The 18428-nt window shown below is 44.8% G+C and overlaps 2 protein-coding genes across 2 annotated transcripts; both read right to left on the bottom strand.

Moving 5' to 3' along the window:
- Positions 1–3961: 3961 nt before the first annotated feature.
- zufsp (zinc finger containing ubiquitin peptidase 1) lies at positions 3962–12443 on the bottom strand. Its single transcript, XM_069656805.1, has 12 exons — positions 12358–12443; positions 11130–11601; positions 10313–10414; positions 9468–9527; positions 8993–9103; positions 8792–8901; positions 8395–8563; positions 6968–7156; positions 6013–6178; positions 4880–5040; positions 4359–4579; positions 3962–4112 (listed from the first exon to the last, which is right to left on the bottom strand). The coding sequence occupies exons 2-12, from the start codon at positions 11590–11592 to the stop codon at positions 4065–4067; spliced, it is 1800 nt and encodes a 599-aa protein (XP_069512906.1). The 5' UTR covers positions 11593–11601; positions 12358–12443; the 3' UTR covers positions 3962–4064.
- A 2404-nt stretch (positions 12444–14847) lies between these two features.
- On the bottom strand, positions 14848–17926 carry LOC138584296 (calcium homeostasis modulator protein 5-like). The gene is made up of 2 exons (XM_069656488.1): positions 17302–17926; positions 14848–16649 (listed from the first exon to the last, which is right to left on the bottom strand). Exons 1-2 carry the CDS (start codon positions 17842–17844, stop codon positions 16260–16262), a joined length of 933 nt encoding a protein of 310 aa, XP_069512589.1. The 5' UTR covers positions 17845–17926; the 3' UTR covers positions 14848–16259.
- Between the last annotated feature and the right edge of the window lie 502 nt (positions 17927–18428).

Genomic DNA, 18428 nt, shown 5'->3' with positions numbered 1-18428 from the left:
CTTCAGGAAGGGACAGAGCAGGCTGCTCTTCCTGAGGAGACTCAGGTCCTTCAGTGTTTGCAGCAGGCTCCTGAAGGCCTTCCACCAGTCTGTTGTGGCCAGCACACTGTTCTTTGCTGTGGTGTGCTGGTGGGGTGGCATCAAGGCTGGTGAGGCTAACAGACTCAACAAGCTGGTGAGGATGGCCCGCTCTGTGGTTGGGCTTGAACTGGACACTGTGGAGTCAGTGGCTGAGAGGAGGGTGGCTTCAGGCGCTCCTTTGTGCCCACTGCAGACGGTACAACAGGGGTGGAAGCTACGGCCTGTCATCCTGCTGAACAGCCCCCAACAGACAGTGACTCTAATCACCTTCACTCCTCAGGGACTCTCTACTATATTATGTTATCATTACATCTAATATGTTGTTTCTGCTGCTCCAATATACACTGTCATTGACTGAATATTCCATATCATACTGCATTATATACGTATACATACTGTCAGTAACATGCTGTATTTATTTGACACTTTTGATATTGCACCCTATTTATACTGCTAAATGCCGCTGTTACCCATACATGTCACTGTAGATCATCTCTTACCGTATGTCACGTTTGTATACGAGTTGTATATATCTGTTATTTTTATGTTTTGATCTATTCCTATTTCTGTTTGTACTTTTCTTCTTGATTCTTGTCTGTGTGCTGTTGCAACAACCAAATTTACCCTCTGGGGATCAATAAAGTATCTTATCTTATCTTGTTAACAGTCTGGAGAGAACTTTTAGACACAGTCTGCTTTTCGTGCTCACAGACGTAGTACTTTTAAGTACTATTTCATCATATGTTTTGTTTTCATGCGTCATCACTAACTCTCCTTTCAGGCCTGGCAATCAACTCGTTCCCCTCACCTGCAGCTCATTCCCTCATTAGTCACTTAGTATTATTACCAGCCCGCTTTCACTTGTTCCCTGCCAGATTGTGTAGCTCTTCCTGTCAAGCTCTCCAGTGTTGTCTGAGATAAAGTATTAAACCTTTCAAAGACTCAAACCTAAACATAAATCTATATTATTGTGTTCTCATCTCACAGAAACATTTACTTTAGATATATTCTGGATTCTCACGCATCCTAAACACAGCTGTGGCTAAGAGCTAGAGTCGGCCATCTTCCAATTAGAAGGTTGGTAGTTTGATCCCCAGCTCCTGCAATCCTTGGGCAACCTCAAATTGGTCCTGAAGGCAGAGCCATCGGTGTGTACATGGTTAGCCACATGGCATCAGTGTGTTAATGTGTGTGTGAAAGTGCTCTGCGGAAGAGTAGAGAGGCACTTTACAGTCCATTTACCAAACACATTCATAACTTAATAAAGAGTCTCAGTCAGAAAGTGTGTGTTAATAACAAGATCATACACACACACACACACACACACACACACACACCCTTCTGTCAACAGTCTACTTCATGTGAGGATACCACTGAACGGAAACCAGCACAGTATGACAGAGCACATCACTGCAGCTCTTTCACATCAACTGATTATTCTGACCAGCTCACAGAAACTACTGACGGTGATTTTTACACACAGACAAGAAAACAGTTTAAAATCAGAGCAATGACCTGGACAGCACTTTAAAAGACGGACCCATCATCCTCTCTGCTGTTCAGTTATCACTTATATTGTGTACTTTATGTGCAGAACAGGAACCTGCTGTTAAAACTTGTCTCTCAGAGTTATATAAAGGTTTGATCCTATAAAGGTTTGATCAGCGTTATTTTAGCTTCCAGAGACAAACATTAAAAACTCATTCAGGGTTTGTAAAATATTTCCGCAGGCAGATCCAATCTTCAGTCAGCAGAGACTCATCTGGACAGAGATCGTTGTTCCATGTTGTTCTTTGTGAAACAGCTGAAACTTTCTCCAGATGTTCAGGGACCGGACGTAAACAGCTTTGACTTCACGTCTCAAACCTCCCTCCCTGCGGTCAGCTCACAGAGATACAGCAGAGGTCATCACTGATGAGCCTCATCACTGACTTCACGTCCAGCATCGAGGTTTCAGATCGCTTTCACAGAACATTCTGGACTCTTTGGTTTTCATGTTGAAGTTTCATCTTCTGCACTGAGAGGATGTGCTGTATTTCTGTATATGGATCATTTCAAGGGTTTAAACTGTCAGACACAATAAGACTTTGACCAAGATCTGCTTCTTTATAGACCACAAGATCAACAAACTGATTCGGAAAAATAATCTTTACTAAAAGTCCACTGACTGTTTGACAGATAATTTCTGCAGGGCCCGGTCTGAGAACCTGCTCCCATAACATGTGGCATCCCCCAGGGCTCAACTCTAGGGCCTCTATTCTTCTCTTTAGAACTGCTCCCCATTCACTCTATTGTTAAAAACATAACCTCTTACCTACTCTTATGCTATTCTAATGACACTATTTTATCTGAGTTTAAAAGACGTCAGAGGATGGCAAAGAATTTGCTCCAACTTCATGAAAACAAAACTGAATTCATCACGTTTGTCCGTCCTCACTCTGTCATCAGCTCGAGGAAAACGCCTGGGCCCATGTTTGATTGAATTTTCACAATAAGTCACAAATCTTAGCCTAAGTTTAGACCTCACATTGAGTTTTAATAAACAGGTTGGATCAGTTGTGACGAGCAGTTTTTATAGGCTGACAAACTTTAGAAGGCAGATTAAAGCTGTTTTGGGCTGCACGGTAGTACAGTGGTTAGCGCTGTTGCCTCACAGCTAGAAGGTCACCAGCTCAAACCCAAGTTTGGGCAAGATGGGCCTTTCTGTGTACATGTTCTCCTTGTGCATGCGTGGGTTCCCTCCGGGGTCTCCGGCTTCCTCCCACAGTCCAAAGACATGCTAGTAAGGTTAACTGGTGACTCTAAAAAAAAATTGCCCATAGGTGTGGGTGTGAGTGCGAAAGGTTGTCTGTCTCTGTGTGTCAGCCCTGTGATTGACTGGCGACCAGTCCAGGGTGTACCCCGCCCTTTGCCCAATGACGGCTGGGCTCCAGCCCCCCGCGACCCTAAACAGGATAGGCGGTATAGATAATGGATGGATTAAAGCTGTTTTTAACTCCATGCTGTTGTTTGTGTCCCGTTTCACGTGACGTCCTGTTTTAGCAGCCAAGATTATAAATCACACATTTATCTACCTTTGTGACTATTTGCTATTTCATGTCTCTGTTTTTAATGTTATCATTACAGTTGTTATACGTGTTATTACTGTTTTTATTGCATCATTTCATCATGTAAACCTTCGCTGACACGGACTCTAACTGGTGAGACAGCTGAGCTTCTTCACCGATGAAGCACAGGAGCTCCACAGGGCTGCGTCATCAGCCCCTCCTGTACTCCCTCTACAACCACGACTGTGGACTGCAACACAGCTGTTGTCGGGCTTATCAATACTTCATTTGTTTGACAGTATGTTTTAGTCTTTATATTTAACATTTTGTCCCTTTTTAAATGTAGCGAATTTAACAGGACTGTAAACGCTGTGTCTAACGGGAGTGACAATTAAAAACATTGAGTCTGTCTGCATCAACTATCAAGCACTTTGTGTGAACTACTGTGTTAAATGTGCTGTTTAAATACAATGACTTGATGAAACAATGAGAAACTGTTTTTTCTTTCTGATCCAAAACTAACGAGACTTTCATATTTAAATACATCAATTATTAAGTCAGACTGTAACACACATGTTGATTAGAACAGGTTAATGAGCTGCTCTGATGATCAGCTGTTATCAAACTGTGATCAGTCAGGATGATGTGACACACGTCAGAGTCACACAGGTTCACCCCGTCATGTGACCTCTGACCTCTGACAGCTGCTGAGGGAGGATTTGGGTGCAGTCAGATATTTGATGTTTTATATTTGTAATTATTTCAATCTGTAAAGATTAAAGAGCATCATCAGGTTCACCTGAACAGTAACGGTACATCACCAGGCAGCACAAAGAGAGTTTATTTAAAAAATTAAGTAAATTATTAAAATTCTGACATGAAATAAAATAAATGTTCACAGTTCAACAGACAGAGAGGAGAGAAGCTGGCTCTTCTTCATGGGATCCTCTCCGCACACAACGTCCTGGACTTCAAGATGCTGACCTGTGAACGCAAACAGAGCGTGCTCAGAACACACACACTTCAACTGATTCACACTCATTCACAGACTGCACACACAACGACACAGAGCAGCTGTGTACAACGTGCACTAAAGGTATATTGAGACAGGATGAACTTTAACCTGGAGAAGTAACGGCTGAATCGACAGATTAACCCTGTTCAGTCATCAGAAGAAGACACGCACGCATGCACGCACACACACACACACGCACACACACACACACACACCTGTTTCTCCTCTGCAGACAGGACGCCCTGCAGCGCCACCACCTGGTACTGTCTGTGCTTCAGGCTGCTGGAGAACTTCCTGACGTGTCTGACGGCCGAGCAGACAGAGTCTCTGCTCAGCAGCTTCCTGGTCTCCACCACGGAGGAGCTGGGGTCCATCAGCAGGAGACACAGAGAGCCGTTCTTCTTCTGCTCCAAGCCCACGATGGAGCGGCTGTGACCTGCAGGAGGACACGGAGGGTAAACTATTGACAAACTGCCTGTTACAAACAGAAGGTAAATAACAGCACATTTAAAGACGTCTCTGAAGGAAGAGCTTCATAGAGTCACATGTGACTGTGTGAATAAAGAGAGTTCAGTGTCTGCACGTCTGAGTCAGTGTGGTACATAAACATGTTCTCTCTGTGCTCTGAGTAGATCCTCTACACTTCACACTCTGAACTTGTGCAGACTGTCCTCACTTATACTGTAAACCTGTTAGTGTGTGCTTAAGTGAGATGGCAGGTGTTGTTGCTGCTTACCTTGGTGCTGCAGGTAAAGGGGGGGCAGGGAGGTGTGGATGAGTCGGGGGGGCAGTCTGTTGCTGCTGCAGGTCTGACTGAAGTACTGCTTCACCCACTCAAACAGGCGGGGGTGGGTGTCACCGGGGCCTGTGGGCCGGTGGAAGTCCACGATGTGAGCCCTGAAGGCACACGGCACAGACTCACTCAGGGTGACGCTAACTGACACTTTGTGGAGATTTAAGGTGGAACTCTGCTGTTTTTCAACCTGGGCCCTGTCTTTCAATTCTCCAGTACCCTTTACAACAGTGGTTCCCAACCCAGGGTCCCGGGCCCCTTAGGGGGGCGCCATAGATCGCTGGGGTGCACAAGGCTTTGTCTGCACTGACATTGTCAAGATTAGATTTGCACATTAAATAAAATCATTAAAAAGCTCTTACTTGATAATCAAATATATATTTTGACATTCATACATGCAGAAGTGTCTACATCCACATATTTAACTTTAACTAAAAGGGCTGTTTATAATAATAACTAAAGATGGGGGGGGGGGGCTCCAACGAAAACAGGGAACCAACGCTTTACAACACCCAAGCCCCACAAACACAAACTAACCAATGGAGGCAGCAGCTCCTGTGTTCTGTGAGCTTAAATCACTGTTTTTATGAATGGAGTCTGGTGTGTTTGCAGAGAGCGATGTAACGCCTGTTTGTGGTTAAAACAATCATCTTCCTCTGTAACAAAAAGGTCTATCTCTGTAGGGATCCTTTCTGTGATGTTGTCACACACTTAGAATAACAATCTGAGCCTGTCAGTGGAAACAACAAGAACTTTTAGTGGACGACCTTTGATCCATCAAGGATTGTGTTGCAGCCATTACAGCCTGTTTCACTGCTTCAGGATGAAGAAAGAGAGATGTAAAGACAAAGAGGCAGAAGAAGAACATGGCAGCCAGAGAACATGGATGAGAACTTTGCACCTTTTTAAAGATGTTTCCTGAACGGATGGAAACACGTTCCTCACTCTGTTACACTTTAACAATAGTAGCCTGAAACCACCTGACCTCAGGCGTGTCTCCTCCTCTCATCACTCTGAATGTGTGCACACTGCACCCTGAGGTTGTGTTCTGTGTGTCAGCAGCAGGTTTTACTCACTTGATTCTCAGAGAGGTGAGCAGGCTGTAGAGCTCTGTGGCTCCGATCCACGCTCGTGTTCCCTGCAGGCGCTGGTTAAAGTGAGAGGCACCCTGAGCATCCAGTCCCTCTCTCCACGCCTCCTCGATCATCCTCTGCACCCGAGGGATGCTGGGCACCGTCCTCTCTGCAGGGGGACAGGGAACACGGAGACAAAGACACTCACACAGTTTGTTGCTGTCTGTCTTTAGGGGACAAATCCACCACAACATACAGCATGTCCTAATATTCCTTGAGGCTTTCCTGCTGTTCAATGTCTCCTTGTTCTGTAATCACACGGTGTAACTGGTCAGATGTGTGTGATGTTTGACGCAGATGCTTCCAGCAGAGCTACAGTGAAGCTGGATAACAGAAAGTATCTCAGTCACCAGCATGAGAAATCCTGCTGTCTTGTTGATGTGCTGGAGAACACGCAGTGATACTGATCTCTGAAACAACAACAGTCACCAGACCAGAACTCAGGACAAGAACAAGACATGATGTGCTCTGAGTGAGCAGTCATCAGACACGCCCACACAGCTGTCTGACACACTGTGTTTACGCTCAACAACGACATGCACACTCTCAGAACACACAGGGACCCGCCCTCTTTTCTCTGCTCAAAATGTTCAGTGGGATAAAATCATCTTCAAAGTATGAAGGTGGAGCAGGAATGTGAGGACAGATCAGTTATCAGGCTCCAACCATCAACAACAGGATTATGTGTTTACCTATTTAAGGTATGAAACAGGTAACAAGTGTGTGAATGTGTCCAGTAGATGTGTTCATCCTGCAGCAGTGGAACAGGCTGTAATGGCTGCAACATAATCCTTGATGGATCAAAGTTCTCCTTGTTTCCACTGACAGGCTCAGATTGTTATTCTAAAACAGAGATGTAGTGTTGTTTTCTGCTCAGGTGTGTCAGTGTGAGTCTCACCTGGCAGGATGGGAGCGTACGCGTCTATCCTGTGCAGGGAGGAGAGGATCATCTGGAAGTTTCTGTACCCGCAGCCCCAGCCTTTATCCCCCGCTGAGGAGCAGAAGTGGTCTGTGTCAGCGCTCAGCCACACGTGGACACAGTCTCTGCAGTCCGTCTGATAGTACTCATACAGAGCTCTGATCACACCTGGACACACAGGTACACACAGACGGGTGTATCACTCAGTCATTACCAGGTGAGTCACGTGCCCTAATTAACTAAAGACTTCTTTGTGCTGACCTGTCAGACGCTGCGTACAACAGTTTATCTTTGCTTTTATTTGACTCTTTGATGTATTCCTGAGAACATCATTATGAGCTGCTGAGGCATCATTACAGGAGCAGGAGTCATCATTATCATGCTTCAGTACAGAGCATGAACGCACACACACACACGCACACACGCACGCACACACATGCACGTCATTTCTGAACCTCTGTGAGCACTACTACTGACACACATTGCACACCTGATAAAACAACACGTTAAAACAACAATAAATTGATGCTAAAATAAAGATATTAAAAAGGACTTAAGGACTACATGAGCATTAAATCCCTGTTCTATAAACAGACACGCTCTGTGCAGTTACCACACACACTCAGATGAATGTGCACAAAGGAGTTAAACAGCACCAGGCTGAAACAGAACAAGGATGAATTATGTTATTATTTTACCACTATAACCGATGATGGAGTGAATTCAGAGCTGGTTTATTTAGCATTAGCATTTAGCATTATTTATCATGAGCCAGCACAGAGACATGACCGCCTCTCTGATCTCAGGCAGTCTGAACTTAGAAGAGAGAGGATCTGAATCAGGACCCACATCAGAGCACAGATCAGACTGTTCAGTCACACACACACACACACACACACACACACACACACACACACACACACACACACACACACACACACACACACACACACACACACACAGAGGACATATAACAGCCCCTCCCTCCTCATGACGGTACAGATTAACTAAGGAACATTTAGTAAACGTCGGGGAATGTAGAGGAACTGGTTCAGGAGGACAACAGAGACTCAAAAAGGAAGTGCACAAACAAGAGAGAGGGATGGACACCATGTGATCACAGTCCGGGCTGACTGGATTGTGTTCCTGTTCTATGTTCTCTCTATGAATCTGGAGCTCAGCTGATTCACAGTCAGCACTCGACTCTGTCAGTGCATCTCACAGGAAACTACAGACCCAAACTGCTCATGTTGTTTTATCCTGTACCGCTGTACACGTGGTTCTACAGAGAGCTGCCTTACTTTAGTTGATGCAGTGGAAGGTGTCCTTGTCTCACCTACAGACATCACAGTCCCTCACACCTGTCTCACACAGAGACATGTGTTTCCTGACACATGCAAACGTACCCTGCGTCCTGGTCCTGCCGTCATCCACCCCCGAGGACAGAGACTCCATCATCTCTGCCTTCTTAGAGTGAAACTCTGCGGGGCCCATGAGGCCGCGGGCCACCGCTCGCTCCATGGTCCTCTCCATCTGTCTGCTGTAGCCCCCACTGCCATCCACACCAAACTGCCTCTGCACACACACACACAAACACACACACACACACACACACACACACACACACACACACACACACACACACAGGCACACACACACACACACAGGCACACACACAGAGATGTAAAGCTGAGTTGGTGTTTATCAAACATGTTTCAGAGTTACTTTGATGTGGTTGACAGGACACACACATTGAATGTTTAAGTGTTGCACAGCAGTTGTTTTTCAGTGAAGCATCCTCACCTGCAGCTTCTTGAACTCCTCCTTCTCCTGTCTGGCCTCCTCCTGCCTCCTCCTCTGCTCCTCCTCCTGCTGCAGCCGTCGGGCCACCTCCAGGTCAGAGTCGTGGCTCGCTGCAGCAGCACAGGTGACACACAGAGGTTCAGCGTGGACCACATCACACCGATACATGAACGATGAGTCAGACGGGTATGGATAACTCACCTGCAGAGCTGCCGGCTGCTCCGTGCTCCAAATGCAGCTCGACGTGCTCCTGCAGGGAGAAGCTGTCAGTGCAGAGCGCAGAGCACAGGGGGCACTGCCACCTCCTCTGTCCTGCACACACATGACACACCGTGTGAGTGTGGTTATTAAAACGACTCAAACAGGGCTCTGTCCTCTGGACCTGTCTGCATCTAGTACACCCATGGTATCATGTGTGTCTATGGCTGTTCCTCATTCATTCATTCATTCATTCATTCATTCATCATTCACAGGACGATCAATAAGGTTTATGTTATATAATGAGACTAGCTTCATTTAGCATGTTAGCAGGTGAAATGTGTTCGTTAGCATCAAAAACAAAGTCCAGCTGAGTCTCATCAAGTCTGAACTAAAATTAATGCATTCATAAAATGGGACAGAATGCAGAACAGACATGCTGAGTCATGTGACCTAAGTTCTGTCAGAGGAGACGCACCTGAGGAGCCGCCTGCTGATGATGATGTCTCAGCTGGTGATCCCGTCTCCAGTGTTGACCCTGAACAAACAATCTTCCATGAGTAAACACACATCATATAAAACACAGTGCATGTTCAGAACAGACGGTTACACCTCAGGGAGAGCTCTCGTGACCCGCTCTTACACACGACCGCACGGATGTAAAAAACTATATAATGTGTGTGTGTGTGTTTAAATGAAAACACAACACTTCAAACAATAAACCGGATTAAATCCAGACACATCTCCACCTGTGACACTAAACTGTAGTTGAACTGTTACAGCAGTCTTCAGCGTTCCATTGGTCGATTTGAAACTCAGCCCGTGTTTCTTTTTACGACAGTATAACTTCATCATAACCGTGCACCTTGACCTTTGACCCTTTTGCTAGTACATCTGTTGCAGTCTGCAGCTCAGGTGATGACAGATCTTCTGCTGCAGAGAATTGTGGGTCAGAAAAGATGCTACATACTGAAAAATGTGACCTGATACAGGAGCAAATCCGGCTATTTGTCACATACCACACACTAAATGTATTTACTGGTGTATTAAGAAGTGTGGTGGTATGGACACTGGAGCACAGCTGGGGTTTGTTTAAAAAGCCTCATAAATAAACCTGAGTTTAAATCACATGATCAGTTTACCAGAGAGAAGAAAGAAAGAAAGGGGCAGGCAGGCAGACTGCTTCCTTCCTTTATATCCAGATAATGAACTCTTGCAGCAGGTTGGTATGTGGTGACTGGATCCGACAGATCACTTCTGTGTGCTGATAATAATTCAAGTGTTCTGTTAGCAGAGAAGCAGGTCTCACAATCAGACAGTTACCTTCAGCTGATATCTGCTCCATCAGATGCAGCTCCACGTGCTCCTGCAGGATGAAGCTGTTACTGCAGAGCAGAGCACACAGCGGGCAGGACAGCTGCTGATCTGTGACACACAGGAGACTGGTGTTTAAATAAAGTTTACAGGACCAGAGGAGTCAGACTGGTGTTTAAATAAAGTTTACAGGACCAGAGGAGTCAGACTGGTGTTTAAATAAAGTTTACAGGACCAGAGGAGTTCGAGGAGTCAGGCTGGTGTTTAAATAAAGTGTACAGGACCAGAGGAGTCAGACTGGTGTTTAAATAAAGTTTACAGGACCAGAGGAGTCAGACTGGTGTTTAAATAAAGTTTACAGGACCAGAGGAGTTCGAGGAGTCAGGCTGGTGTTTAAATAAAGTGTACAGGACCAGAGGAGTCAGACTGGTGTTCAAATAAAGTTTACAGGACCAGAGGAGTTCGAGGAGTCAGACTGGTGTTTAAATAAAGTGTACAGGACCAGAGGAGTCAGACTGGTGTTCAAATAAAGTTTACAGGACCAGAGGAGTTAGAGGAGTCAGACTGGTGTTTAAATAAAGTTTACAGGACCAGAGGAGTTAGAGGAGTCAGACTGGTGTTTAAATAAAGTTTACAGGACCAGAGGAGTTCGAGGAGTCAGACTGGTGTTTAAATAAAGTTTACAGGACCAGAGGAGTTAGAGGAGTCAGACTGGTGTTTAAATAAAGTTTACAGGACCAGAGGAGTTCGAGGAGTCAGACTGGTGTTTAAATAAAGTTTACAGGACCAGAGGAGTCAGACTGGTGTTTAAATAAAGTTTAATCACCTTTTCTGGGTGAGGACAGGCGCTTCTGCTTGGCTTTGCTGTATGAGGAAGACTCCAGTCTGGTTTTCGATCTCTGTAATGATGATGCAGTGATAGATGCAGTCTCTCCAGGTGATGAACCCTCCCTCTCTGCTGCACCTGAGTCTGTGTGAACACCAGAGGCAGCTGTGGGTGCTGCAGCAGCTGTAAGGCAGCTGTCCCGAGAACTGCAGGACTCTGATAATGAAAGCTCTGAGTGTGTAGAGTTTGTTCCAGCGGAGCAGACTGATGTGGATCTCGACTGATCCAGAATGGGCTCCTCTGGGTGAGCGGAGCTGATGTGGAAGCGGAGCTCGTCGTACGACACTCCGCTCAGCGAGCAGAGCGGGCAGTGCATGTCGTTCTCCTCGTGGCTCAGCAGGAGGTGAGTCTTCATGTCCTCCTCCAACAGGATCTCCTCTCCACAGATCTCACAGGTCAGCATGGCTGCAGCCTACACGCACACACACACACACACACACACACACACACACACACACACACAGCTGTAACACTAGTAAGTTTCCTTGAGTAATAGTGCCTCCAAGTGGATAACAGAGTAATGGCATGTGAACCTGTCTTTTAGGACCAATCTATCACACACTCTTAGTCAATGAGGATTCTGTATATTTATGGGTGGATTTAAAGTTAGTGTATCTTTATTCTATCCCTCACTTCTGTAAACTTACTCTCCATCTTGGTTTGTAAATTTGAATTGTCTTAAAGATGCAGAAAAAACAACAATGTAGCCTATGGGAAGAAATATAATAAATTTCTAAGCAGCTAAACGTTAGGGGTAGTTTAAGATCAGACTGCTATTATTTCAGATTTACAAACTACATTTAGGAGTATTTAGGAGAACAAGCTAAAAATAAAATTAACTTGTGAAACTGCAGTATTTTTAGTGAACTCTTCGCTTTCTAAAACATTAACTTTCTAATGTTTTTTGTGTGCCGAAAGAAAGAAAATGTTTGCACTTTAAATGCAATTCAATTTAAACATGCTAACAAGTAGTGTATTGATGCCATGACAAAAACCTAGTAAATTAGCAGATTTTGTAACGGAGCCTGGCATATGATGTGGAACATAATCAGTTCTGTCTGAGTCAGAACACTCGATTTAAGGTTTAACAGCACGTGCGTGCTTCAGAAACGGACACACGTTAACATACAGTGTTTCCTGATGTTAGTCTGAGTTAAAATGTACTCACGGTTTATTTAGTGAGTTCAGTGTTTACAGGAAAGACAGAGGTCAGCTTCGCTTTCTCTCATTTAGTTTCAAAATCATGTAACGCTTCTCCTTCTTTGAGTTTTAATGGCGGTAGGAAAACAGTTTACAGGCGCGTTACCGCCACCTGCTGGACTGGAGAATGGGGCGGCAGAAAACTACGATGTTCTCTGTATTATTTCTGCTGCTCTTTTAAGTTAATAATTATAAGATTTCAACCTTTGCGTTCTTTAAATTCAGCTTTATACCAACATACCACTTCCGGTACATACTTTCACAATAAAATAACACCCATGTGAAAACATTTTTTTTTGTTTTTTACATAAAACTATGTTAGATAGAATATTCAACCTATAATATAGGCTACTACCTATATACCAACCTATGCAACTATGATATAAAACATAATGTTTCAGCTACAATGAAAAACTATTTAGATGTGTTGCTATTGACACGTTTGATGGAGCAGATGTTAGAGATTTAGCTGATGATCATGACAGATAGAAACACACACGACTTAACAGAATCTGGAAAAGGAGGCGGGTTTAGGTTTGAATAAGCTGAGGCCTCATGTTCCATAATATGATTAGTTTAAAAGGAGAAACAAAACAACATCTTGCTTTGACACACAATGCAATCTTTAAACAGTAATTTAACTGAAACACTTTTTTTTTTTAAACTTGTGTTTGCACCACTTTTTTCGGCACAGTACAACAATATGAAAACACAAAGAGATTGAAGAAGAAATATTATCAATTACTGTAAATGATGAAGGAAAACTGAAACACGGACACACTTCCTCTTGTTGCCAATTTCTCTCTGAAACTCCTGTTGGCATAGTTTCATCAGGACCAAAGTTGGAATGCTGAACCTCAATTTTTGTTTTTTGTTTTAGTAAAGGTTTTTTTTTTTTTTTAAAAACAAACAATTTTAGGAGCAATCCTTCAATCATCACACATGATTAATGCTGAGATAAATGTTCACTCTGACTTAATTAAGTCACAAAGTTTAATGTTTAACATGTGTTTGGGGCTAGAAGAACAGTAGGAGGTGAAGTCAGGTCAAACTAACACAGGACTTTCCTCCAGGAGACCAGGGCTCAATTGCTTAAACAAAGAAAGAATGGCAATAACTCGAGTTTGGATTAAAACTAATTTCTAAAACTTTTAGATGCTTACTAGTTTGTACATAAGACCCTAAATTACACAGTTAGAAGGATTTTGTGGATTTGGGTTTACAGGGACTTTAAAATGAGAATCTCAAAGATGTTCAAGTAAATAAATGTCTGTAAGTCTCTATCTATCTCTGAATGAGGTAACACAATGGTGACTTAGCCTATGGCCCACAGATGAAAGCCTTTGCATTTGCAGTATATAGTATTATTATGGACTGGGTTTCTGTGGCGACATTTGTGGAAAAAATCATTTGTGACGCTGTCTGCCAGAGAGGGGAGTCAACAGTAATCTACTATGGCTGAACAAAAAAAGAAAAGATGGATGACTACAGATACAACTTCAACAATAAGTGAAAATCCAAAGAAACAGAAACAAACTCGACGCTCAGATGAAGGTCTGAAAAGGAAAGAGACTGTCAGCGAGGAAAATCAAGAGTTGTTGTTCAGGTCTTAACACCTCTATGAATCACATGTAAAAAACAGACTGTGTATGGAAGCAAGGCGTGGCCTCCTTATAGCCTCCACCAGTTTACCTACAGACTGAGCTCTGAGCCTGTAGAGGAAGCAGAATGTAGAGCTGACTTTAATAATTCATCACACTGACCACAGACTGTCAGTAAATCACAGCAGAAAATCCTGACTGTAGCTGAGAGTTCACTGAGCTGCTGCTTCACATCTGTCCTACAGAGACCTCTGACTGCATGCAGGTGTCCACATGAAACAGCTTTAAGAGGTTTCATGAGCCCATACAGGCGACATGTTTGTTGGGTTAGAAAGAGTCTCTCACCAGAACACATGGTGTGTGTCCTTAAGCCTTCACACACAGAGAGAAGACATGTGCGTCTCCTTACAAAGACTATATTAGTGAATACTTCTTGATACCTGCATTCTTTAAGTGTGTTTGCTTCCTTGTTTGTTTGAGTTTTTTACAGCCACCTGCAATGACCTGAAACTATCCAAAAGACATTAAGAGGTACGTGTCCCCTTTACTTCTCCAGTTTCTTACTTATATAATGTCTTTACAGGGTATAATGATCATTCTTGTATGTGTTTACGTGTGTGAGGCTGTTCATACTTGTCGTCAGCCCTCAGCATGGCACAGAGCTGTTGCCTCTGCAGAGGCACATCGTCAGAACGACCAGTTAAAGCTGATTCTTTAAAAAACGTAAAGCTGTAAAAACACTTTGATAAAGAAACACATCTCAGCGAGGTGACCTTTCAGAACATACAGCTAAATTTTCCCGTGTTTGCTCTTTATGCTCTCTGCATGCAGGTCAGAAGGATGGAGCTGCAGAGCTGTTATTACATGAACCTGAGGTCAGTCTTTAATGGAAGAATAAACACGGCCTTCATTGTTGTACACGACAGCCCAGGTGATACAACACATCATACAGAGACATGCTAAGAGTGCTCAGCTTTAACTCACATATCACACTTACACAGGAGACATGAATGCAGTGTTACAGATGAGCTTTTTGCATTTCACACATTGTGTCTGTTTTTATGAAGAACACATGCAGGGCCGCAGCCAGGACCCAGAGAGCGTGGCCACCGTGATGTCACTCTCTGGTTTGTTCACTTCATTTGAAGGCTCGACTTTAGCATCCTGAACCTGAAGTGACCATATTTGGAAGAGAGGGAGGAGCTACAGAGGAGTCAAGGGTTTGCAAATGCTAAGCTATCAGTTAACACACGCTGTATCTGAGTTAGCATCCGTAATTTACAGTAACTGTGATGTTAAATGGGCTGCTAATGTTAGCTAGCTAAAAACTAATATATACTAAATACTGCCCGGTGTACCGTCTGAACGTCTCCTCCGCTTAGATTCAGAGTTGATTTTCAGGTACAGTGTGCTGGACGGGATCCATGAGAGGAGTCATTAGCAGGAATTAAATCCAAATAGTAATATTTTTATATCTACGTTCATGTTTTTGTGAGTGCTGGAGGACATGTCGGGATGTGGTGGAAACACGCTCGTGTAAACAGGTGAGTTGTATAAAGGTTCTCCCCGTACAGTTGTCATGAAGAGAGAAATGAGCTATAGAGACCCAAACTGTTTTTTTGTACCAGGCTGTAAACATGTTTATTTCTGCTGTAAAGTTTAACATGGGGCTCTATGGGGACTGACTCACTGCTGGAGACAGCCTCAAGTGGACACCAGAGGAACTGCAGCTTTTTGATTGCTCTGCTCTTCACTGAGTTAAATTAACTGGCTAATATAAAGCAACAGCTTCTCTCCTCTCTCTTATTAAAGGAACCACAAGCACCAAGTTTCTACAACCCTCCTCATCTCAGGAAATATAACCTGGATGTCGTCAGTCAGAGCTACAACCCTGATTGTTAATATGAGTTCATACGAGTACCTTTGCATATCCAAATAAGAGAACATTCAACACAATTAGTACTACAGTCATGGACGACCCTGAATGCATGCAGTGTGTATACAGAGAGTGCATAAAGTAGTGGTTATGCCCTTCATAGTTTCATGTGCTTAGATGAGCTTGTGCCATTGTTATTGGCAGTATTAGAATTCTTTGGAGGAATGAAGTGAAAGGGCAGCTTTGTCTGCGAGGACAACTTTTCCTGAGTCAAACTGACACACACACAATAGACTTATAGTTGAACTAAAGAGTGGTGAGCGCAGCTGTTCATTCACTGTCTGTGTTAATGTCACTCATTAACCGGCACAAACACCGCGCGCTCCTCCTCCTCTAGTGCATCTCCATCCCGTGCTCGAAGTCAAGGACGGGTCTCTTCTCCGGAGTGAAGTCCCGGTCCGTCCTCTCCACGTAACGCTGCAGCGTGCTGTAGTACTGCTCGCTCCTGGAGAAGGTGTAGAGTGCAGAGATCTCCTCCCATGCCTTGTGGTTGGGGAAAGGGAATGCTTCGGGGTCCTTGTTCTCAAAGAAGCTCTTCAGGTTTCTCTCGGCCAGCTTGGTGGCGTAATCCATAGCGTAGGCGTCGAAGCATTCCTTCTCCTTCTCCATGTAGCGTTTCCAGAATGTGAGCTGCAGGAAGCTGACTTTGGAGCGACAGTTTTTGTAGCAGGTTCCCAGGAGGCCGACGACAGAAGCGATGATGATGATGCACCAGCCCAGGATCTGCAGACAGAAAATTACACACAAGTCATGATAATCACGAATGTCCTCTTTCTTACACGGCTTTGAAGGGATGAAGGCAGATACACGACAAGCTGACCATGAACCTCAAACAAACATCACCTCCTTCACTCAGAGTTTAGAGTGTGTGGTACCACTGTGTGGCTGATGGAGGCGTGTCCCTTATCCACTGTTTCTGTCCTAGCCAGGAGAGGGGGTCACAGTTCGATCCACTCAGGGAAACTAGTTTGGAAAGGCAAGCTCAGCATGAGGAGGATCTTTGGTAACCAGTGAGACAGTCCAACTGCCTGTTATGTTTAACCTCTAAATGTAGAGCTGAAGGGACGATGTTTCATGTTTGTTGTTTCCTCTCTTTAAATCTCTCTTTCCCAGCTCTCACACCTGCACAGGTGTATCTGAGGATCTACCAAGCACAACAGTTTGTATGAATGTGAAAGAAAGTTTTGCAGTCACCAAATCCAAGCTTATATAACCCGTATGACATAATCAGAGTTCTGCCTGTTAAAGGAAGTTTTTCTGCATCTGCTGCCAAAAGTGCTGCTCATGGTGAATCGTGTTGTGTCTCTTTCTCAATAACATAACAAAGAGTACGCTCTCGACCAGGGTTAGGGTTCGGGCTAGGTGTGTGTCTCACCTGTGACTGGGCTCTGAACATCAGCAGCAGCTCCATACGCTCGTCACTGGACAGTTTGGACCGGTCGCAGGGCACTCGGGCCAGCTCCTCCCGACACTTTAGGGTCTTGTTCTTACAGAACATATCCACCACCAGGTTATCATCCAGCCCGCTGACGGCACACTCATAAAAGGTCCCGTTGAGCAGGGCCACACAGAGCCACATGATGGGGGCCACACACGCCCCGCTGAAGATGTTCATGAACACCCTGAGGCAGCCGAAGCAGTTCCCCCGGGGGCAGAGCTTCGTGGCATTCAGGCAGCAGCCGGTGTAGAGCCTCCACAGCCTGGTGCTGAAGAACAGACCCAGGACCAGCAGCACCATAGCCGGGCCCAGCAGGAAGGTCAGCCCGTAGGCGAAGTTCTGGTCGTGGTTGCAAGGACACTGAAAGGAGACCATGGAGAAGACTCGCTCCCCCCCTATCGTCAGCAGAGCCATGAAGCTGTATCCGATGGTGGCTTTCTGGTTCATGAAGAACCTCAGGACAGTCTGGAAGTTATCCATGGAGTCAGCAGGGAGGTTTCGCACACACTCACAAAGTTAGAGACAACAGAGAGAGAAAGTCAGGAAGTTCAGTTTGTGCAGCCGGCAGTCGCTCCCCGTCTGCTGTTCTTTCACAGCTCAAGACAAAACACATCTGCCCTGCCTATCTGTGCCCCTCCCTTCAGCTGCCTCTCCTCCCCTCAGGCTCCTCCTTCAGTCAGTCTGACGCTCCCTCCTCCCCACTTAACTCTCCATATCTGCTCCTTCTTTATGGGGAAGTCCCTGCTGCGATGCTGCTGGAGGGAGAGGTGGTACGAACAAACTCCACACTTCCCTTCACAGTGACATCCCTCTTTATGCTTCCCTCTGCTCAAACTGTGAGGAAGCGTTCATTAACCCTAACCCTAACCCAAAAAACCTGCTAGTCAAGTTTTATGATCCCGGTCTTTGACCAGGAATGTAGCCTGAAACCAACACACAGCATGCAGCCCAAACAACAACAGGCTGTCATGCACCTGTTTATGTTAACTCTCATGCAAACCATTTCTGTCTGTAATAACGAAACATGCACTGACAGGAAACATTCAGCTCACACAGACAAGGAA

Source organism: Semicossyphus pulcher, unplaced genomic scaffold, assembly GCF_022749685.1.
Source record: "Semicossyphus pulcher isolate SPU_LCO1_2020_fin unplaced genomic scaffold, fSemPul1.0.p SCAF_9, whole genome shotgun sequence".
Classification (NCBI taxonomy): Eukaryota; Metazoa; Chordata; class Actinopteri; order Labriformes; family Labridae; genus Semicossyphus; species Semicossyphus pulcher.
The sequence above is the reverse complement of the archived record's forward strand: the minus strand, read 5'-3'. Positions and strand labels throughout refer to the sequence as shown.